We start from the raw sequence: 23351 nt of genomic DNA on the forward strand, positions 1-23351 counted from the left end.
CGACGGTGATGGGTGAGGTGTAAAGCCTTGCCGAGTGTCTGGTGCGTGCCGACATGCCTGTTTCGGAGGATCCCTAGCCGACTTGACCGGTGCCGAGGCCTCCTGCTGCGGCGGAGCCGGGAAGCGGGCCCAGCAGTCTCTGGCGTAGTGGCCCCTACGCCCGCAGCGGAAACATTCGGCCTCGTTGCGCCGAAGCGCAGGCCTCGCCTCCTGACGGCCCCGTTCTGGTAGCGCCGCGCGCGGTCTCGGCCCGCCGCGTCCCGTCCATGGAGCGGAGGCGGCCGTCAGTTGTTGAGGGCCCCGGTCATCCGGAACATAGACAGCCTGCGCAGGGTTCCACCCCAGCGCATCCCCTTCTTTGACGGGCCCCCCCCGTCCACGCCGTCACTTGTTTCCAGCGACGGAGGTTGAATTGCGCATCGAGACACTTAGCAGCCGTCCGGGAAGTTAGCTTCTCATGCCCACACACAGGCATGGGGATCCCTAGATCCCGAGACAGCTCCAACATTTTCCCTAATATGAGAGGCTCGAGCAGGTCCTGTGGCGTCTCAGGATAAGCTGCCATGGCCAGCTCCAGCACCGCACCCCTGAACGCCACGGGCGACTCCTCTGGTGCTCGTTGTCGTTGAGCGAATCGCCGATGCGCATCATCTGGTGGCTCATAAGCATCGGCCATTTCTTGAAAAACACCACATAAAGTTGCCTTCTTATCGGTCGTTATGGAACGGAAGAATCGGACAGATTCGTCGTCCAGGAGAGTCGGCAACACCTCCAAAGCCTCCGCATCGGTCCATCTTGCTGTGCGTACCGCCGCCAAGAAGCGGCAGGCGAACGCGCTCCAGTCCCCACCGACGGAAAATTCTTTAACCGTTGTAAGGTGGCGACTCCGACTCCTCTTCCCGCCGTCTTCCAATGGTGGTGGTTGTGATGGCAAATTCAAAATGGCGTCGGCCCGCGGCGTGGCCAAGATGGCGGTTTGGCGCCACGGAGCGCGCAAAATGGCGGCCTCTTGCCGCGTGGGCAATGGCTGCGGCAGGACAGGCAACGTGGCGGCCCGCGGAGCACCACTTGCATCATCCATCGTCCCTGGCGCGACGAGATGGCATAGATGCGCCAGGACGTCCTTAAGTGCCTCCAGTTGTACCGCCATCGCTTGCCATCGTTGATCCGCGTCTGATGATGTCGACGGACCCGCCACCCCGCCAACATCCTCCACTCCCGTTCCCGTGGTCGCCTCAGCCTGGCTCTCCTCCACCACCCCAACAGGATCCCTGGTTGGAGGGAGTTCGTCGTCGTCGGACGAAGAAGCCGATGCAGGCGCCGGATTAACTTTCTTCCTCACTTGTTTCGACATGCCGTTGCACTTCTGACACCAGTGTAATAAACGACTGGACCACGATGTCTGGCTCAGTGTCCTTTATTCGGTTCGTGCTGTACACCCACACGGCTGTCTTTACTCTGTAGCTTCTCCACGGTGCTGACTCCAATGTCGGCCCGATCCACAACAGCAGCCCCGCTGCTGTTTCTCTCACACAGCCCCCCTTGGCTGTACTCGCTGCAACTCCTCTCTCTCCCTCTCCGCAGCTCCTCCTGGCAGCCACACCGCTGCCTCTAACACGCAGCCCTTCTGGCTGTCTCCTCTGCAGCTCCACACCACTCCGCAGCTTCCTCCTCTCTTCGGGGTTGGCTCCCGATGGCCGTCGGCGCCCCCCCCTCTTCTCACTCGCCCGCGTGGCCTCACTCTTTTCCGCTCACACCCCGACTGCCTTCCCCTTCCGGTTTACCCGCTTAAGGACCCGAACCTTCCACCCACGTCACATGACTCCACCCCCCGTGACGTCACATCCGGAAGGTCGCTTACGCCCGCATTACACGTGTATGATGGGTGCCGGCCGATGTAAACCTGCGGCTGCAGGATTGCCGTGCACTGTTGTAGCGTTTGTTGATGTTCCACAATCCGCGGCAACCGCTCCCTGTGACAACATGATTGGTCTCATGCACATGTTGAAGTTACAGCATCGCATCAGAACGAGGGGTGGTTAAAAGGTGCCAGTGGGAATGTCTCTCATAGTTGATGAGGTGGGATGAGGAAGTGCAGCGTTACTGCATCGTTGTGCCAACTGTTCTGCCGAGTAGAGTTACACGGGCTGTCCATGTGAAGTTAATGCACCTTGGGGTGCGGAAAACCTTGTTGACCCTGAAGCGCGACTTATTTTGGCCCGGAATGTCAGAGGATGTGTACCACATGGTCAAAGGTTGTGTGAAGTGTGCTCGCCGAAAGCCCCTGCCAAGCCAGGCCTGGCCACCGTTGCAATCTATCAAGGTGTCCCTCGGCCCATTTCCCGCCACTTATAGGCGAAATACATTTCTTCTTGTCGGGGTGGAGTACCTGTCCCGGTGGCTGGTGGCATAGCCTTTGCCAGATCAGTCGGCCGTGTCCATCGCGGACGCATTCCTACATGGGTACGTTTTAGACAAGGGGGCCCCGGGAACGTCTCCTTACAGACCAAGCTCGTAATCTTTTTTCTAAATTGTTAAAGGAAGTGTGCAACTCTTGAGGTAATAAAAAGATCTGGACGTCGCTCTACCATCCGGGATGGTAGAGCGCTTGCACAGGACTCTTGAGTATGTAATAAACGACTTCCACAACGATCTTGACTGGCGTCTTTTATTGATAGAATTCTTGCACAGCTCATTTCCGCTCTCCCCATATGTTTCCCTTCTCTCTCTATGGTTGGGGACGAGTCATTCTCTCTGTTTGCCTTTCTTCCAATCCCCGATCCCGCCGCTGGCTGGCGGCATGCCGGGAGGAGACGAGCCTCACTGGGTTCGCCACATGGTCGGTGACGAGGAGAGGCTTGTGCAGCGACGCGGTCCGGACTTGAAGCTTCACACACCGACCCCTGAGTGCTTATATCCCTCACGGCGGAGCTAAGCTCCGCCTCTAGCCACGCTCCCTGTTGGAACCTTCTCGATGGTTCCCGAACGTTCCCCTTTGACTCCGCCCATTACCTTTGGCCCAGATATATCCCCGCTTGGGATTGAATACCCGCTACCCGGTGGTGGCCGTGCGGTTACCCCATTCTGCCCATTAGATGGCGCTCTCGCATTACACGTCCATGCTGTGCCAACAGGTTAACAAGGCACAGTCCGACTGGGATTTGCAGGTTCCAGGTGTTCTGGCCGCATATAGGATGGCGCCTCACGCCTCAATAGGGTTCTCCCCCTTTTTCCTCATGTATGGGAGGGAATGTGATCCCGCCATGGAGGCTCAGTTTGTCATGGACCTGGGCAAAAAGAAGGTTGCTGTGCCCATGCAGCTTACGATCAGACAGCTGACAGAAGCACGGGAGGCGTCTCGGGGAAATTCGGCCAAACAGCAGGCCGCCAATGAGAAGCTTGTGGGACTCCGTGAATCCAGAAACCCATAGACCCATGGGAACAAGGCATGGTTGTATTGCCCCCAGGAGCCCCTGGGCACGTCCCCTAAATTGCACCGGCCATGGCAGGACCCAGTTAAGGTGATCGAGGTGAGGAGGCCGCAGTGCGTGCATATCCAGGTCAGTCGCAGGCGCTGGTTTAAGCATCCGTCGCGGCTGAAACCCTATTTTCCACCTTGTGATGTCACTTCATCCCCACCACCTGAGTGCCAGGTGTCTGATGTGTCCGGCGAGCCAAGGCGAACGGTCGCGGAGGGTGCAATTCAGCAGGATTTTGTTGTTTCGCCTGCAGGTTTCCAGTGCCTGACACCCGCAGACCCACCGACGGCACTGTCTACAGACGGACCGAGGATGACGGAACGGCTTTCATCTTCTTGCCCTTCGTCTTCTTCTCGGGAGGGGCCGCGCTCGTTAGGCCATTTACATATTGTCCTGGGGTCTACAAGAAGCCCATTCTTGTCCCGCCTGGGGGCACGGCGACGAGGACCCACTCTAAAACTGTTAGGTTTCGATAGCCTGCCCCTTTTTGTTGTTGACCAAGTTAGTTCCTACGCTGTGGCTGGTGGCCGCAGACACGAGCCGGGGTGTGACTACTAGTTGTACTGGGGTCCTTCCTGATGCTCGTGGGCTGCGGCACGCTGACGGTCGTCGGACATTGTTCAATCTTTGGGGTCTAGGTTCATTACTGTAGGTTCTCGTCGGTAATTGTTAATTATCCCGGAAGGTTTTGTATTGTTCTTGTTGTTTGCGCCACAAGGAGGATGGCTGATTTTTTTCATGGCGTGGGGGGGGGTTAGTGACATAGAATCACTTAGCAGCATAGCACTGGTTGCTGGTATGGAAGGGATATCTGCAGTTACAGCAGCCCTGATTAACAGCAGGTCACTTGATAGACCAGAGAGAGGGATGTAGGGGAAAGGTTACAGAAGGGGCACATCGAGAACCTGCTAGTAGGTTCCAGAAGGGGGGCATGGCCGGGACGGAGTCAGGCCACACTGACAGGAAAAGAGGAGCCCCAGGAGGGGACCTCGGGGCAGGCGAGAATTCTACCACTGAACCACCGATGCCACATACTCCTTGAGTTTTTACGTCAGATAGATGAATGCTGATCTTTTTTCAGTCGCACAAAATTGAGTGTTCTCTTTGTGTATTTGGCTTCTGACTTTTAACATTTTCATGAACATCCGAAGATGATAGTGGGTGTTTTGTTCGATTAGCTGCAAATGTATGCTTTAATATGTTGTTTAGCATGATAAAAATGCATCAGCCAGGTATCAAACCCGGCCCTCTCACGAGGAAGGCAAGAATTCTCCCACTGAACCACTAATGCCACATACTCCATGAGTTTTTTACGTCAGATGCATGAATACTGATCTTCTTTCAGTCGTGTGGAAGCATCTTCTCTGTGTATATTTGGCTTTTGACTTTTCCATTTTTCATGAATATCCGAATATGATGCTGGAGTTAATTGATTATATGCAAATTATATTATTGGGAAGTTGCTAAAAACTATTTATTCACCTGTTATGATGAATAGCTGGAAACTATTTCGACCAGAGAAATAATTTGTCACTACTCATCTCCAATACTAGTTTTTGAACTGGGTTGGTACAATTACTGCGACCTAATTTTTCCCAGCTGAAAGCGGCCTCAAGATATTGGCTGCCACTAGTATACTAGGAAATGAAGTGGGTTTGATTAATATTCTTCAATAACATGGAACGTAATATTTTTCGATACTACTAAATGTGCATTAAATCTTTACAATGTTGCATATCATGATAAAAGTAAAAATAAATATTCTAAAAAGTGCATCGGCCGGGAATCGAACCCGGGCCTCCCGCGTGGCAGGCGAGAATTCTACCACTGAACCACCGATGCTTCACGCTTCCCAGTGGTTTTTATGACATTCATGAATACTGATCTTTCAGTCCTGTGCAAGTTTTATCTGGAAATTTGGCTTTTGGTTTTTTCTTTAAAATCTGATTATTATTGTGCAACTTTTTCTACGATCTGCTACTTATGACGAACCTCCTGAAAATATGTATGAGTTTTTTTGTACCACAGGTACCAGTCACCAATGAGGGATTGGTTCTACCCTGTGCCAACACAGACTAAAATAAGAAAATAGCCTTTGACTAATCATCATTATTGTGGATGCAATTTTTTTTCCTGGCGTGATGAATGTTGGCATTATATGCTATTCCACACCTTATCGGGGCCCTTGTTAATAGCGCTTGACCGAGGAATGCATGTCATGGAGGTCCCTTATCGCTAGGGGTCTCCATCTGCAGCTACCGAATGCAGTCAATACCGTAAAAACCCTGAAAAACGTTTTCCAATGGAAATTTTCTTCTACATCTAGAAAATATATAAACATGAACAACAATCATTAGATGAAAATAGATACCACATAATTCACACTAATAGCAGTGCAGCAAAGATAGATGCTATTAAATTAATTGTTGTAATAAAATACCATAAAATGTGCATCGGCCGGGAATCGAACCCGGGCCTCCCGCGTGGCAGGCGAGAATTCTACCACTGAACCACCGATGCCTTGATAGATTATGTGCAAACCATTTAAGAAATACCTCAGCAATCGGAGTATGCAGTCATGTGTTTGGAGGCATTCCATTTTACATCTGCGAATAATTTGCTCAGCAGTGTGTTCAGTCAAGACTCTACTTCCAGTGAAGACAATGAGTATTGCGCAGTTCTATACATGCGGAATGTCACCAATTCTCTTCATGGGATGCTATGTCCATAGCAAGTAAAACAATGGTCAAAAATATCCTTTCACTATCAGTCCAGATTTATTTTTTACATTATAACGTATGATCGGGTATTTTATACAAATTTGATTAAAACACAAATTGCATCATGATACTGCATTGTAAAAACCCCTTCATGACCTAGTTTTATGCGGTTAAGCTGATGCCCTTCTTTGACCACCTTTAAAACGTGATTACCTTTTAATCTCGTCTCAAAGCCCTTCATTGAGTATTGAAACAATTCCAAAAGATGTGTTTAAGTTAAATGCATTACTATTGACTGATGAACGGGACAAGTTTCGAATTCAAAAATAAGTTTGTTTATTTTTATTGTTTCCGAGCCTAAATGTAACAATGGCTTGTAATTTGCATGTAGTTTTCATTTATTGAATAATAATCTCAATCGTTACACTCCTTGGCTCCACCGTGCGATAGTCGCGGTGGTGTCTAAATCGCACCCCACCAGCTGCGAGGACAGAAGGAAGCCTCGGCCAGCATTTGCTGTCCCTGGAGTGACGAGATACATTGTTTATAAAAGTTTTGCAATGCCCTGGACCGAAAGCAGCCTTCTTGCTCCCAAACGGAGTAACGTCAAGCTCATAACCACAGAGGTCACTTGTTTAGTAAACACCAACACACACTGTGACGTTATTTATCCTAAAACGTGCTGTATGGATAGAAAGGGCGCCCCCACGCGGTGTCTTAGCGTGTGTATTGTTCTTTGGTTCTTTCGGTAAAGTCACGTATAAAGATAAAATAATAAATTAAATTAAATACTATTTATTATTTTATCTTTATACGTGACTTTACCGAAAGAACCAAATAATAATTCCTGCTGTCACGAAAGCTCCAAATTAAGTGTGTATTGTTTTTAACATACTTCAACACGCAGCTTGGTAAGGAGCAGCGCCGCAAGGGGGTGGACGAGAGAAGAAGTGGTTCTCAGGCCCGGTTCAGAGGTCACTTTGCCACTGATGTTGGCCGTGGCCAGGAGACAAAACTCTGGGAGCCGAGTGTATAAATGCAGTATGCTCAACACTGATTTAAATTCATACATGGGACACAACTGTGTAATTATTAATCGCGTCTTCTTCTCTTATCCGGAGTTTTTCCTAGACACTCCAAACAGCTGGCCATGATAAAACATAAAAATACCACAAACTTTTGGATATGCATCTTAGGCAGGTTCTCGCATAAAATGTTATAAATGTTCAGTCAGAAAATTAATTACTGTGATTCAGAAAATGTAACTTTATAAAAATTTCAATCTACATACTGTAGTTTCATTCCTTTTGTTTAACACATTTTTGATTTTCATATGTACGTCTTTCTGTTTTGAATCTCCATCATTGCTGCCTGAAGCACGGGTCTCCTTGCAGATTTGTAGTTGAGTGCCAGTCGCTGGGCTGTTCTCCACACATCAGATGCAGGAGCCATTCATATTGCACTTGGCGTGCGTGCACACCACGCACAACCCACCCCACACGTGTTCCTCTCGAGGCCACTTCCTTGTACACATTGAGCCCCCTTCATAAAGGTCAGGGCTAACCGACACCAGCACGTCCCACAGGCAAGCAGATGTTCTGCCACAGTTGTACACCCGCAGCTAGGGCCACTCACTACCTAAACTGAACTTTACTTCAATATTCGTGTGTGTTGGATGTGTGCGTGTATGCGTCATGTACTAACTGGGTAGTATGGCGGATAGCGTGCTACGCTACGAGCCTGGCGGCTAGAGTTCGATTCTTCCTCACGGCCGACACCACTGACGATTTTCTGAACTGGTCCTGGGCCCCCCCCCTTAGGTCGACTCAGCCTCAAATTAGTATTTGAATGCGGTGCATAAAATAACACCGCCACGAGAGAGCCAAAGGTGGTCCGACATGGTGCTCGCCACCCACCTCCTCGTGTGCCGTGCCGGTTTTCATAGGTGCTTGCTAATAGAACTGGCCCTAAAAGTCAGTTAAGGCTACACGGGGATCTTTGTTTTGTGTTAGGTGGGTGTACAGGGTGGTCCAGATGTAATGTGACCCCCAATTAATTGACCCCTATTATTTTTTCCCATTGCTTTTTGGTTTCTGTGTTCACTCCTATTGGTATACAACAAATTAAGCTTTAGAGAATTACATTAGGGTCACATGACATCTGGACCACGCTTTATACTGTACGTGCATGTGTAGAATAGTAAATTAGTCATTTATCCAAGATAGCCAGACTGAGTCATATAACTCTTTTTCTGGAGGGTCTTGCGTTGTTTTTATGTTCTGATATGTTTTTGGCCAATGAATGAGTTTGTACAATTTTAAGGAATCCGGAGCACATGGAATAAATGCGTCGCGTGTGCGTGTGGCTTTTGTGTTGGGAGTGTGTTTGGTGTAAATTGTTTGTATGCCTGTTTTGGTTGTACTGTATTATGTATGTTGTGTGTGTTGGGTGTGACATGTGTGTATTTTGTGTGCATATATCGTGTTGTGTGTACACAGTTACGTTTGTACATGTGCATGTGTGTTGTGCGGTGGGTGGGTACATATTTACGTGTGGGGGTGTCAGTCAAAAGTCACTCGTTCTGGTAATTTACTGATAAAGGGGAAATGGGAAGCATCCCCGTCCAGTACTAGGTTGGTTCACCCCGTACAGCGACCCGTCAGAGCTACAGACATATTGTCTGCTGATAGTCATCTCTTCAAACTGATTGCGGCCATTGTCGAGGTGGAAGTCTTTATCAGACCGTGCTTTCTTTTTTTTGTATCAGCCCGAAGCTGCGATGCCGACGAGGGAGGACGTGAAGACGTGGATCTGTCAGGATGTAGCCAACTTTCTTGTGCAGGTATTGCGCTGGTGCTTTGTCTTTTTTTTCATTCACGAATGCCGTGTTGTGTGTGCTGCGTGTCTGTCTGTGTGCACGTGGCAAGGCTGTAGAGCAGTGTTACACAGCCGTGTTGAAAACTTTTTTTTATTATTGTTCTGTATTTTTATTGGCTGCTTATGATGTAACATCTCTCCGAAGATAATCAAAGTGAACTGAACTATGGACTCGTGGACAACCATCCTCAACCCTCAAATAATTTTCAAGGACAACCCTGCATCAAATACATATTTTATTCAAATTAAACCCATAGTCAACTAAAAGAGATGAAGAATAGTAATAACAAAAATAATCACTAGCCTTTTTATTGACGAATCTGAATATTATGGGCAGTAATTTTTTTTGTTTCTGTGAAAGATTGTAGAATATGCGACAGCTCGGCAGACCACATTCCATGGCCTTGCGGACCACCGGTGGTCTGTGCAGCGCCACCGGTGGTCTGTGCAGCGCCACCGGTGGTCTGTGCAGCGCCACCGGTGGTCTGTGCACCGCCACCGGTGGTCAGTGCACCGCAGGTTGGGACCCCGCTGCTGTAAAGAATCATCAGTGCCATAATGAGCACGGGGAATGCGTGGGATGGTGGCACAGTGGGAATGCCTCCATCAAGCAGTGGATTGGTCATGGCTGATAATGATGACGACTCAAATTGTTAATGAAGAGTTGTAAAGTGTAATATTTGCACAAGTTACTTTGGCAGTTGCTTGTGTAGTGCTCGACTTGACACGACAGCTTCTTGCTTTTCTCTCTCTTTATTTCGTTAATACCAATCAACATTCCTCCAGCTAACACCAATCAACATTCCTCCCTCGCGCTCGCCGCTCGCCCGCCGCATTCCGCCGGCCTCGCTCACTCCGCGTCTCTCCTCCGTCGACTCTCCTCTACACAATCTCCGTCACAGTTCAGCCGCTCTTTATCGGCTCCCCCGTCACACTCAGCCGTATCTCTATCGGCTTCTCCGCCACACTCCAGACGCTTTCTGCTGGCTTCGCCGTCACACTCCAGCCACTTCTGCTGGCTTCTCCGTCGCTACCTTATACTTCTCCGCTGCTACCCTATACTTCTCCACTGCTACCTTATACCTCTCCACTGCTACCCTATACTTCTCCACTGCTACCCTACACTTCTCCACTGCTTCTGGCTCCGCTGCTTCAGCTCCAACATCCTTCTTCTCCTCCCAGGCGCGAAGTCCCGTCTCCTTCAAAACCCCCTCTCTTTATTCCCAAGCCAATTAATCTCCAATTAATCAGTGACATCCCCCGCGACGCCCCTCGCCCGCCAGCCCCCGCTGGCACCTGCCACGTTTTCTAGACAACACGGCGCCACTTAGCGACAACAACAACTTCCTGGCCAATCAGTGCCCTGTGTCCTTAATCGCCCCTACCCGTCTCTGGCCTTCTCCTCACGCCTAACGACAATAACAACCTCGACCTCGTTTGCTCCCACTGTACTCTGCGCGCGCGTACACCCACTCCCGCGTGTGGCGCGTATTTGAGGCACTACATCACCCCCCCCCCCCCCCATGTTTAAAGAATTAGCCGTCCTGGCTAAGCATAACGCGTCACACGACAACACACAACAACCCTCATATACATAGTTACACGATACCCCCCTTGACAACGCAACACGACTACTACGCCACAGAATGTCAAGAAAAAGTCACTCTTCGGGAGCGGGCTCCCGCAGCCGGTCCATCACCCCGGCCCGGGTGAACAGGGGACAAGGGCGGGGAGCATCCCTGCGTGGGCGCGGGGCAGCGTCCTACCCGTGACGTGCGCCTCTCCTCATAACATCGGCCGCCCGCTGGTGAGACCGGATTCCGTTCTCATGCGTCCCGGGGCGGCACCTGACTCAAAAACGGCGATCCTGCAGACACACGGGGGGTAAACTGCTGAGGTGCGTTCTCACGCCGCCGCACAACATGCTCGTCGGACACATCCAATACAGGCCGCTCAGGGATGGGAGATGACACTTCATAAGGCGATACATATTTCTTCAACTGCGATTGGTGAACATGCCACAATCGACGACCGCACCGAATCCGTACACTCTGGTCCCTTCGAAGCTCCACAATTTCAACAGGACCCTGCCAGGGCCGATGGAATTTCGGTGATGTGCCCACTGGCACCATAGGACAATGCAACCAAGCCCTGTCTCCCACTTGCCATCGCTCCTGCGGAGGCTGTGTACCGTGCAGGCGCTCATTAGCCGCCTGCCTCCGCTCCGTATTACCCAGTGAGGCCTCTCTAGCCTCCTTCAGACGGTCCAATGCTATGGGGGTAGGCACCGCTGACAACTTCCCCTTTGGTTTGACACCCAGCTTGACCCGGGCCGGGGCCTCCGGTTCTCGACCGTACATTAAATAGGAGGGTGAATTTCTCCTTTGAGGCGTGCGGGGCCAATCTGTAAGCGGCCAGGTCGCTGGAACATATAGATCCCAATCAGTTTGTGCCGAATTAACCTGCTGGCACAACATAGACGTCAGCATCCTATGAAGACGCTCAACTATCCCGTCGGTTTGCGGGTGGTACGGGGACATCTGAATTTTTTTCGTACCCAATGCGCTACAGGTGCTCCGGGGCACCCTTATCAAAAACGTAACCCTGCAGGAAGGCCTCCGTGATGGATCCTGTTGATTGGTCTACCAGTGGCCATGCCATAGGCCACCGAGTGAGGTAATCAACACCCACCAGCAAATATTTGTGACCCCGCGGGGTAATAGGGAACGGCCCCAAAATATCCAGGGCGACAATTTCGTTTACCCGTGAAATTCGTATCGATTGCAACGGTACTCGATATGGTTGCACCGGCGCCTTCCGCCGTGCGCACTCGTGACAGGCCTTAACGTACAAATGAACATCGTTGTGCATCCCCGGCCAGTAAAAATCGTTACTCAAGGTCAATGCGGTTTTCTTCTCACCCAATGCATCAAACGCTTGTGTGCATCGTGAATAAGTTTTCCCCTCAATCACAACAGTACCACAATACAAAATTTTTGCAACACGACATCCCACCTCACTAGGAGATCGTCTATGAGCCGAAGGATGGGCCAATCTTCCGACCCTTTAGAACGGGATCTGGTTAGTGAAGAATCGTTTACCTGTAAGCGTGCCCAACAATCCTATGATAATCCCAGTAACCCGGGCTCTTTAGCAGGGGCCCCGTCAATTGGGCCCGAATCGGCTGCAGCGGCCATGGCCGGAATGCCCTGCAGCAGTGGACCGCAGCACAGCAATCCCTCGGTACATCTACACGAGCCTGACGGCTGAGGCAATCGGGACAGAGCGTCTACATTGACATGACGCGTCAATTTACTGTGATGGACCATAAAGGAATATACCTACAGAACCTCAAGCCAACGGGCCATTTGACCTGAGGGTTGGTCAATCCGCAAGGAGTACTGCGCTGCCGCGTGGTCAGTGCGGACCAAGAAATCCCTACCGTACAAATATGGTCGATACAACTGCACGAAGTGTACAATCGCCAACAATTCTCTGCGAGTTACACAATATTTTTGCTCCACCGGGGACAGCACGCGACTGCCGTATGCAACGACTCTTTCCACTCCATCAATTTTCTGCGACAAAACAGCGCCTATGCCCGTATCACTGGCGTCGGTGTCAAGAACAAACATCTCTCCAAAATTCGGATATTTGAGTGGCGGTACGTCTGCTAAAGTGTCCCAAAGCGTTTCAAACGAACGCTGTTCCTCGTCACCCCATAGGAACTTTTTACCCTTAGCGGTCAGTGTATGCAGTGGCCTTGCAATCGTAGCAAAAATCCTTGACAAATCAACGGTAGTACAAGGCAAATCCCACGAAGCTACGCACCTCCGACTCCGTGTGGAGTTCAGCCCCATCGTAAGCACGTTAAAATGGAACAATCCCTGCGGTGTTCGAAAGGCCGTCTTTGGCTTAGATTCTTCGTCCAGGGGCAATTGCCAAAAGCCCGACAAGAGGTCAAGAGTCGAGAAAAATTTTGCACCAGACAAGGCGTCCAATGAGTCATCAATGCGCGGGAGCGGGTACGCGTCCGCCACCGAAATCTTATTAAGTTTACGATAATCGACACAAAATCGCAGGGAACCATCACGTTTTTTAACCAGTACAATTGAAGCCCCCCACGGGCTGGAAGAAGGAGAGACAATATTCTGTAGCAACAAGTCGTCCATCATTTTCCGAATACAATCCTTCTCCAGCGGGCTCACATAGTGAGAATTTAAGCGAATCGGAGGTGCATCTCTAGTATCAATGTGATGTATCAATAAGGACGTGCGACCGACATCATATTTCCCCGTGCTAAATACGTCCTTAAATTCCAAAAGCAGCTTATGAAGACGCGACCGCTGCTCGGGTTTCAAATCATCATTACATTCGTACAAATCCCGGAACCAGCCCGGTTCCTCACCACACTGCGGCAGCGCATTTCCCTCGCCCGTTGCCAAGCAATCATCCCCATCCGAGTTATGCACAGCTGACGCATGCGCTAACGTAGTCCCTTCCTGAATAACAACTGACTCGTGCCCCGTATTAACAATCTGTATAAATGGTTCGCAATTTGCCGGCACCATCGTTAAAGCCCCGACCAAGGAGGGCGTCCGTGGCACGGCGTTTGATGGTGTCAACAATATACCTTCCCCCAGGTTATCCAATGGCAGGCCCTTTTTCAAGCACTGTGCGACTAACCACCGCCTGCACCACGGTGTTTACATGAGCGAATTTAGATGGAGTCCCCAAAAATTTAAGGCATTTCCCCGATGGCAATTCCAAACATCCCCTCTCTATTGAGATCTTAAGAGGCATCCTTCATAAAAAATCTGTGCCCAACAAACATGGCACGGCCAGAGCAGTCGAAACCAAAATATATCCCGTTACACACACCTCCCCAACTTGAATTGTTGCGAGCACGCGACCCAAAATTCCCAAACTGCCCCCATTTGCCGCTATACACGGGCCATCCACTGGTTCCAAAGCCTGGGGTGAGGTTGGCAACGAACGAAAAGTTTGCAAGGAAATGAGGGTCGCTAAAGCCCCCGTATCGACAATTACTCTAATCTGCACCCCTTGAACAAGCGCCATCACATCCGATGAACCTGGCGCGGCACCCAAAACGCGATGAACCAACGCGCCCCATACAGCATTACCGTGTGATTCATACGAAGGGGGATTTACAGTGTGTGGTGTCGTGGATGGGTGATGTGAAGGATGCGGCCATGTATTAAATGTGTCACGACTTGCCTGTTGGTCCCGGAATGGGGAGAGTCTGTGGTCGTAGTCTCCTGTCGCCCTTGGGAAGACGCCTCTCCGTCTCCAGCAGTCCCGTGCGAAGTGTCCTCGACGCCCGCACATAGCACGTCCGCAGGGCGCCACCCCCATACGTCTCGGGGCGGTGAGGCAGGCTCGCGAGCGGCCGTGCGGCCGCTGCTGCCAGCGACCCCGGCTCCTCCAACTCTGACAGGCCCCCGGCCGTGCCGGCGCACACCACCAGAGGCTGTGCCGTCACCGCCGCTGATTCGTCGTGAAGATCCAGGTTGGTCTGGTTGTTCTTGGCGATCTGCAAAGACGACCCGTCGTCGTCGCTGTTGCTGGGAAGCGAAAGGACGACCCGTAGCTCCTTCGCCATCAGCAACAGCTTCTCCTGCGCCAAGGAGTCAAGGGCAGCATGGTCCATCGCCAGGTAAGCCACTTGACCGAGGGTCAACAGTGCACTGCGGTATGCGAGGGGAGATTCCATCTCTGCCCGCTTTCTCAACTGAAACTAGCGCTTGGCGACCGATCGCGGCTCGTAAATGTCTTGCATTGCCGCGAATGCCTCCGTCAATGATGAGAGAACTTCCTCAGGGAAGCCGTAGAATGCCGCCAGCACATCGTTATCCAGGGCCGTCGGTAGGGCCCATAACGCATCACTTTCTGTCCAACCGAGCGACTGGTACGCTGCTCGCAAACGTCGCGTAAATGCTTTCCAGTCGCCGACTTTCGCCTCAAACCGCTCCACGTGCAGCCGGCATCGTGAGCCCGGAGTCGGTGACCCCGGCGTCCCCTCAGTGTCTGGCTTCATTCCTGGCATAGCGGGAGACACAGCTGCGCCGTCGGCCACCGATGGTGTTGAAGGCTCGTGAGGCGGCTGGTCCGATCCCGTCGGCGCCTCCCGTATCGTTAGCATGAATCGTTCGAACTCCTTCGCGAGCGCCGTCATCCTGGCCTCCCACTCAGCCATTGCAGCCCTCCACACGTGAGGCGGGCTCGGTTTTTATTGTCGTCCGGGTCGTCTTCCTCTCGTGGAGGCGCCCCTCCATCCAGGTCCTCCGGGGGAGCGACAGCCTCCAGCCCCGATGGGGGCACCACGTCTGCATCGCTGCTGTCGGCCGACGAGCCCGCCGGTACGTTTTTCTTCTTAACAACTTTCTTTGACATGTCAGCGTGGTTCTTTAATCACTTCTGACGCCAGTTGTAGTGCTCGACTTGACACGACAGCTTCTTGCTTTTCTCTCTCTTTATTTCGCTAATACCGATCAACATTCCTCCAGCTAACACCAATCAACATTCCTCCCTCGCGCTCGCTGCTCGCTCGCCGCTCACTCGCCGCGTTCCGCGTCTCTCCTCCGTCGACTCTCCTCTCCACTCTCTCCGTCACAGTTCAGCCGCTCTTTATCGGCTCCCCCGTCACACTCAGCCGTATCTCTATCGGCTTCTCCGCCACACTCCAGACGCTTTCTGCTGGCTTCGCCGTCACACTCCAGCCACTTCTGCTGGCTTTTCCGTCGCTACCTTATACTTCTCTGCTGCTACCCTATACTTCTCCACTGCTACCTTATACCTCTCCACTGCTACCCTATACTTCTCCACTGCTACCTTACACTTCTCCACTGCTTCTGGCTCCGCTTCTTCAGCTCCAACATCCTTCTCCTCCCAGGCGCGAAGTCCCGTCTCCTTCAAAGCCACCTCTCTTTATCCCCAAGCCAATTAATCTCCAATTAATCGGTGGCATCCTCCGCAACGCCCCTCGCCCCCTAGCCCCCGCTGGCACCTGCCACGTTTTCCAGACAACACGGCGCCACTTAGCGACAACAACTTCCCGACCAATCAGCGCCCTGTGTCCTTAATCGCCCCCTACCCGTCTCTGGCCTTCTCCTCACGCCTAACGACAATAACAACCTCGACCTCGTTTGCTCCCACTGTACTCTGCACGCGCGTACACCCACTCCCGCATGTGGCGCGTATTTCAGGCACTACACTTGCACTATCAGCTAATTAATCTTATACAGGGCCGGATTAAGGTTCTTGTAGTCTTTATGCACTTTTGTTTCGTACGCCTTCAGTGATAACTTCCTACAGTTCGTACTGCTGCTGCCTCATGTTACTTCTGCCACTTCACTTGCTTGATTGTGCGAAACACACCATTTTAAGATGTGATTTGCTTATTTTGCAATGAAAAATCTCGAAAAGTTAATCTCCGGTGTTAATTACTCTCACCTTGTGAACAAAAACCGATTGACATGACTGCCTCTTTGTATATACACTGTGCCTATCCTTGCTATAAAAATATATTTATTCAAGAAGATATTTTGGTTCAATTTTGTTGTTTCTACAAACAAAAAAACATGCTCACATTTTTTTTGGAATGCCCTTGAGTTTTCGTAGGCCCTTGGCACAGTACCTACTTTTCTTGTTGGATAATACGGCCCTGATCTTATAGTAACTGGGAGTAGCGATTCAGTAAAAGTCGCATGTGATTGAAACGTCACTGGCCATAGTGTGTATAGCCACGCTGCATGTTTTAATGAACCATGTTTGATTGGTGTAATTGTTGTTGTAGCAAGGACTGCAGGATTGTGCTGCCATTGCCCAGCGGTTCAACATCGATGGAGCCAGGTTTCTGGTAAGGCACGGATACAATTCCACACTTATTTGAGCACATGGCCGCCAATAGAGAACTTGTGTGAGAAATTGGTTGCATTTTGCGTGGCCAAAACGTCAGCGGGTGCATGTGCAGTGGCTATCAAGGGGCCCGGGGTACGAAGAGGTGGACGGGCCCATGCCAGCCACGCTTGACCCCAGGCCTAGAACCAGGTGAATCAGGGCCGGCGCTAGGGGCGTTCTGGGCTGTGTCCTGCACCACCAAATGTCATTTTTGGCTCATCCAGGTTTACTATCATTTGTGGCATAGTGGCGCACACAACCGCTCAGTAGTCCCCAAAATCCCAGAGGAACTGGAGTCAGGCCTGCAAGTGAACGATCATTTATTTTGCTGATTATTTGAGTACTTTATACTGTTGGCACAGCACTCTGCATTTGTTATGCAGGTACAAACTAACACGCTTTCTGTTGGTCAAGCGTAAAAGTGTTTCCTTTTCAAACAATCAATGAGGCAGACCTCATCTATATTTGGTAACCCAAAACCCAGAACCTGTGGTTGAAATTTTACATTCCGATTATAGGGGCCAGTTTTGCATAAAAGGACTACTCTTTACTTCCCACAAAGTAGTACTTCTTTTTATCAGCCATGGAGGATTTTTTGGCTGAGTTTACACCTGATCAAGATGGGAATGTGTACCTGATTGTGAGCAGTGCCACCTAGCAGGAAAAGCAAACGCGCCAAGTTCAGAAAAATTCTGAGACGGAAGCACAGATGGCAATGAGAAAATGTGAATTAAACGTGGAGAGCAGAAGAGAATAGAAATGTTTTAGTCGATTGCCAAGGCCGACCAGACTTTAGTTGGCAGACTATTCCAGATGATATGAATTTCCATGTGCATTTGAATAAATATCAAAGCGCTTTATGGTGATTTGCACACACTGATACTGTTGAATAGCATATTTTGTGTGTTAACTTTCCTATGTGGACTACACTGTAGATGTTTGCTCCCTGTTCATGTTTGTAGTGTTGGCTGTAGAATATTGTTTGGTATTAATTTATAGATATTGGTGGTCATTTTTCTCTTCTGCTTATATGCTCTTCCACGTTAGTCATGGGAGTTGTTTGGCCATACTTCACCACGTTGTTCTTGGTGGGTTGGTGAAGTCGGGGGGGGGTGACCCAGAACTAGGTCAGATATCAACTCGCCACTGATGTCAACACAGTGTGTGAACCACTGCACCACCACTCAAATTAATTCTAGTGATTATGTGCATCACACGCTTTACTCTGACATTGTATTACAAGTGCAAGTGAAATTATATTGCTGTATATGGTTAATGGTACCATTCACCATGCACGTGGTGAGGTTTTTTTTTAATGGACGAATTCACATTAAAACCTCTGCTTGTCACACGAAGTGGGGCCTGATTTCCACATAATGCAGTGCACGGGTGCTTGCATCAGACGTAGCGAGAAGTGACTTATCCAACCACATCAGTTGTTACACTTATTTGTCTCGTGACAGAAAGCATTGGACATGCGTCATACCGTATTGTGACAGCAACACCCAGTTAGGTTATGTATATGTGTACATGTATATGTGTAAAGCCTTTGTCAATCCACTGCTGAATTAGGGCTTCCCCACATCGTGCGAGTCATCGGGGTTAATTTGATCCTACTTCACCACGCTGCTCAATGTGGGGTTATGAAGGTCGAGAGCATATAGGTTTAAGCAGAGTACAGTACAACAATGGATGTTTTTGCAGTCCTCCACTGACAATGTAGCCTTGATACGAGATAATAGGCTACCCTAAATCAAAGAGTCATTTTGCTCACACGAGCAATGTGACAACACTCACCTCTGTTCGTGGCCCTGAGCCAGTTGTATAAATGGCACAATATCATGGCGAGAGCCATGGAATAATCGATATTGACTTCTCATGAAAATGGAACAAATCTTCTTTGCACCTTTGAGAGATAATAACATTTAGTGGAATTCCAACCAGGATTTCACCCTGTGCCTTTGGATTGTCAGTTACACGCTCTGCATTAGTTCCACAGTGCCGACAAAGGTCACAAATACAGGCACGTCTTACCGATTCACACATCAACTAGAGCAGGGGTCGGCAATCAAAACAAGAGCCATTTTTGGGGAATTCAGTAAAACCCCCAATATTTCAAGAGCTGCAATGCATGTGAATACGAGATGGTGGTCCTTAAAAAATAACGTCACGAACCAGTATTGAATGAACCACATGCATGCTCCTCAACCGCAGGTTGCTGACCACTGCCCATGATAAACTGAACTCTCATGGTGAACTGGACTTCTGTGGTCGGGGGTCGGCAACCAAAGTAACATACAGGGCAATTTTTTTTTGAATTTCAAGAGCCTCACTGCAATCCTTAAAGAGCTGCATGCGGCTCCAGAGCCGCAGGTTGCCAACCCCTAAACTAGAGCAGTGGTTCCCAACCTGTGGTCCGTGAACCCCTGGTGTTTCGTAAGGCTATGACAGGGGAGGGGGGGGGCACTGAAAATAAATAGAATCACATCAACGCAAAGGAAATGTCCAATTTCAAATAACTACTACCATGTGATGGTCCCTTGAAATGTTTATAGGTTGAAAAGGGGTCCGCATACTTGAAAAGGTTGGGAACCACTGAACTGGAGCATTTGAGTTGTGTATCGTCCTCCAGCTATGTCGCCTGGAGTCTTGTTCTCCTGGTAGGGTCTTCCTTGGCGAACAGGTCTTGAGGGAGGTCCAGACAAATGAAGCTTATGGCGGGACCCTGGGTTCCCGAATAAACGGAAGTCAAAATCGTAAATAATTAATTTATTTTTGGCGACTCCGTCCCACCGCGCACATAAACGCCGCGACCCACCTGGCGCGGATCATTCTCTTGTCATGTCTTCCAAGCGCAGCGAGGATGAATGCGCAGAAGAAACAAAACTTTGAAACTTTGATTAGTGCATCGTGTAGAGCTCGTCGAGAGGAATAGATTGCCGTATCGTTCGCATTCAACAGACATAGATTGACGTCGAAACGCAGTTATGGGAGAGCTGGGGGCTTATGGGACGCCGGGGTCCCACCATAAGGTTCAAATAATGCTCCACAAAAAAATCACTTCATGAATGGCAAAAAATAAAAAAATCGGAACCTCCCCCAGGCAAGGGATACCGGGACACACACTAGGAGCCAGGCCTGGGGGTGGTGTTCGCAGGAAAGCGCCTGGTGGCCAGGTGACCCACGTAACCTGGTGGCGCCATCCCGTTGGCCCACCATCCGTAGGTCAAATGGTGAGTGGCGGATGCAATGCCAGTATGGCAGGGAGAGGGATGGCTTCAGACAGACTCGACCTTGGCGATGGACACTAGCTATTGGGACGTGGAATGTCACAGCACTGGGGGGGAAGAAGCCAGAGCTTGTGGAGGAGGTGGAAAGGTATCGACTAGATATAGTTGGTCTCACCTCCACACACAGCATTGGCACAGGAACCAAACTTCTTGATCGGGGGTGGTCTCGCTCCTATTCCGGAGTAACCCCTGGTGAGAGGCCCCGGGCGGGTGTGAGGATACTCACATGCCCTCAGCGGGGTGCGGTTCAGTTGGAAGTTTGTCCCATTGGATGAGGAGGTCATCTCAATGAGACTTCGGGTTTCAGAAAGGAAAACTCTGACTGGCGTCTGTCGTTATGCACCAAAAAGCAGTTCAGAGTATTTGGCCTTCTTGAGGATGGTAGGTGCAGTGTTCGACAGAGTACTGCCTACCGACTCCATAGTCTTACTGGGCGACTCAAATGCTCAAGTGGGAAATTATGGGGATACCTGGAGAGGCGTGATTGGGAGGAATGCCCACCCCTGATCTGAACCTGAACAGTGAGATGTTATTGGAATTCTGCACTCGTCACAGAAAGTCTATAACAAACACCATGTTCGAACTCAAGGATGCTCATAAGTGTACTTGGTACCAGAGCACCTTGGGCCGAAGGTCAATGATTGACTTTCTAGGTCAGTGATTGACTTTTTGCATCATCGGATCCAAGGCCATATGTTCTGGACACTCAGGTGAAGAGAGGGGCAGAGCTGTCAACTGATCACCACCTGGTAGTAAGTTGGATCCAACATTTGTGGCACCGACCAGATAGACTTTGTAGGCCCAAATGAATAGTGCGGGTTTTCTGGGAACATCTGGCAGAAGACCCAATGCAGAAAGATGCTCATATTGAAGTATGCTCAAATAACACCCATGACTGATAGAGCACGGGGAGACCTTTATTCGGTGGTGGATTGACGGACTGTAACCCCACTCGTTTTAATGTTAATAGCGTATCCTTAATCATGTTGAATTAGCATTTTGAGCTGCGATAGCATTCAGCTTCATAACTCAAAATCGTCTTGTTAGGAACTGAGAAGTGTAATAAGAGCCTATGTCAGATTCACGTGGTGATCGGCTTGGCCGGTCCTGCTTTACAGCCAATGGGGGGAGAGCCTGGGAGCATGGCCCCGGTGTGATCACGGGATGTCAGCTAGATGATTGGTTTCGGTGGTCTTGGCCTCAGCCAATGGGAAGACAAGTCGGGGGCGTGGTACCGGGAGTTGATGGGGGATCTGGAACATTTGGCGCAAGCTATTGAGGATTGGCTGGAGTGTACCACGTGACCCAGGCATTAAATAAGGGGAGAGAGGAGAGATACGGGGTCAGACACAGAACTAAGAGAGGGAGAGGCCACGCGCGAGTGGGGCTCCGGGTGCCACGTGGTGGTGGGTCTCTGGTGACTGTCTGCCCACTTCCCGTTGCCTGCCAGCAACGGGGAGTGTTTGTGAAGAACAAAGAAAGTGAATTAAAGGACCAATTCTACAAGCCGTCTCCAGCGTGTTATTACATTGGTGTCAGAAGTTCTTCTGGGACCGTTTGGACGATCTTCAAGATGTCCAAGCACCTCAGAAAGAAGAACCCCCCGGACCCTCCATCGGAGGAAGTTGTGGAGACGGACGACGACGATCTTCTGGGAGCTACAGCTCCTCTACCTCCGGCGGCCGCTCTCCTCGACGCCGCTCATCGCCCAAGGGAAGAAGAAGCGACCACCTCACGGGCGGACGAAGGATGGCGGCTGATGGCGGAGCAGATCGAGTCGCTCCGCGCGATTCTGCTCAATCTGGTGACGGCGGTCGCGTCTTCTGCGGCCTGGGTCGGCCGCCTGCGGCTCAGCTTGACGCCGAGGACCAGGATTTTCGGCGGGAAACGACGTCCGCCATTGCTCCTGCCACGCGGGTGGAGGCCTCCATCTTGGGCGGGGCGGCGGCGACGGAGCCTTCCAACGCCATCTTGCGCGAGGCTGCTACTACGCGGCCGCCGGACGCCACAGAGCACCTTGGGCCGAAGGTCAGTGATTGACTTTCTAGGTCAGTGATTGACTTTTTGCATCATCGGATCCAAGGCCATATGTTCTGGACACTCAGGTGAAGAGAGGGGCAGAGCTGTCAACTGATCACCACCTGGTAGTAAGTTGGATCCAACATTTGGGGCACCGACCAGATAGACTTTGTAGGCCCAAATGAATAGTGCAGGTTTTCTGGGAACATCTGGCAGAAGACCCAATGCAGAAAGATGCTCATATTGAAGTATGCTCAAATAACATCCATGACTGATAGAGCACGGGGATACCTTTATTCGGTGGTGGATTGATGGACTGTAACCCCACTCGTTTTAATGTTAATAGCGTATCATTAATCATGTTGAATTAGCATTTTGAGCTGTGATAGCATTCAGCTTCATAACTCAAAATCGTCTTGTAGGAACTGAGAAGGATGACGATGTGGGTAGAATGCTTAACGCAATCAGAATGCTGTGAATTCAGTTTCCAGTTAGGGGTCAAAGCAGCCTATCATCGTCGTCATCATCACCATCCCTCTGAAGTTAGTAAAATGAGTATCACTTTGAAAAACACAAGTAGCGGTTGTCCTATAGAGAACTGACCCTCACCATAGGGATGACAAATTTTCACCACTGTGTCAGGATGTCAGTGCTAAAAGATTGCTCACTTGAGCAAGGGAGACACTTTGACGCCTGACTTGATTTGAATTGGGATTTTTAGCAAATTAATTTTGTGTTGAGAATGTATAGGTCAATGATCGACTTTCTAGGTCAGTGGTTGACTTTTTGCATCATCAGACCCAAGGCCATATGTTCTGGACACTCAGGTGAAGAGAGGGGTAGAGCTGTCAACTGATCACCACCTGGTAGTAAGTTGGATCCGACATTTGGAGCACCGACCAGATAGACTTTGTAGGCCCAAATGAATAGTGCGGGTTTTCTGGGAACATCTGGCAGAAGACCCAATGCAGAAAGATTTCAACTTCCACCTCCAGGAAAACTTCTCCTGCACTCCAAGGGAGATCGTAGACATTGAGTCCGAGTGG

General features: G+C 50.3%; 1 protein-coding gene and 2 non-coding genes across 11 annotated transcripts in view; 1 reads left to right on the top strand and 2 right to left on the bottom strand.

The window, feature by feature from the left end:
• Nucleotides 1–5250: 5250 nt before the first annotated feature.
• Nucleotides 5251–5321, bottom strand: TRNAG-GCC (transfer RNA glycine (anticodon GCC)). The gene has a single exon. It is a non-coding gene; the product is annotated as a tRNA-Gly (tRNA).
• A 607-nt stretch (nucleotides 5322–5928) lies between these two features.
• On the bottom strand, nucleotides 5929–5999 carry TRNAG-GCC (transfer RNA glycine (anticodon GCC)). The gene has a single exon. It is a non-coding gene; the product is annotated as a tRNA-Gly (tRNA).
• A 2798-nt stretch (nucleotides 6000–8797) lies between these two features.
• The window catches only part of LOC144717789 (lymphocyte cytosolic protein 2-like), a 50196-nt gene continuing 35642 nt past the window's right edge, over nucleotides 8798–23351 (top strand). For 3 of the 9 annotated variants that reach the window (XM_078593441.1, XM_078593444.1, XM_078593442.1), the window contains exons 1-5: nucleotides 8799–9041; nucleotides 10722–14753; nucleotides 15361–15456; nucleotides 16893–16955; nucleotides 21860–22314. In XM_078593441.1, coding sequence (XP_078449567.1) covers nucleotides 14282–14753; nucleotides 15361–15456; nucleotides 16893–16955; nucleotides 21860–22314 — 1086 coding nt within the window. In that variant the 5' untranslated portion in view covers nucleotides 8799–9041; nucleotides 10722–14281. Of the gene's footprint in view, nucleotides 9042–10721; nucleotides 14754–15360; nucleotides 15457–16892; nucleotides 22315–23351 lie in introns of those variants that run through there. The other 6 variants (XM_078593443.1, XM_078593447.1, XM_078593448.1 and 3 more) reach the window with 6 other exon arrangements.

The sequence above is a fragment of the Lampetra planeri genome, chromosome 4, assembly GCF_965212315.1.
Source record: "Lampetra planeri chromosome 4, kcLamPlan1.2.h2, whole genome shotgun sequence".
Taxonomy (NCBI): domain Eukaryota; kingdom Metazoa; phylum Chordata; class Hyperoartia; order Petromyzontiformes; family Petromyzontidae; genus Lampetra; species Lampetra planeri.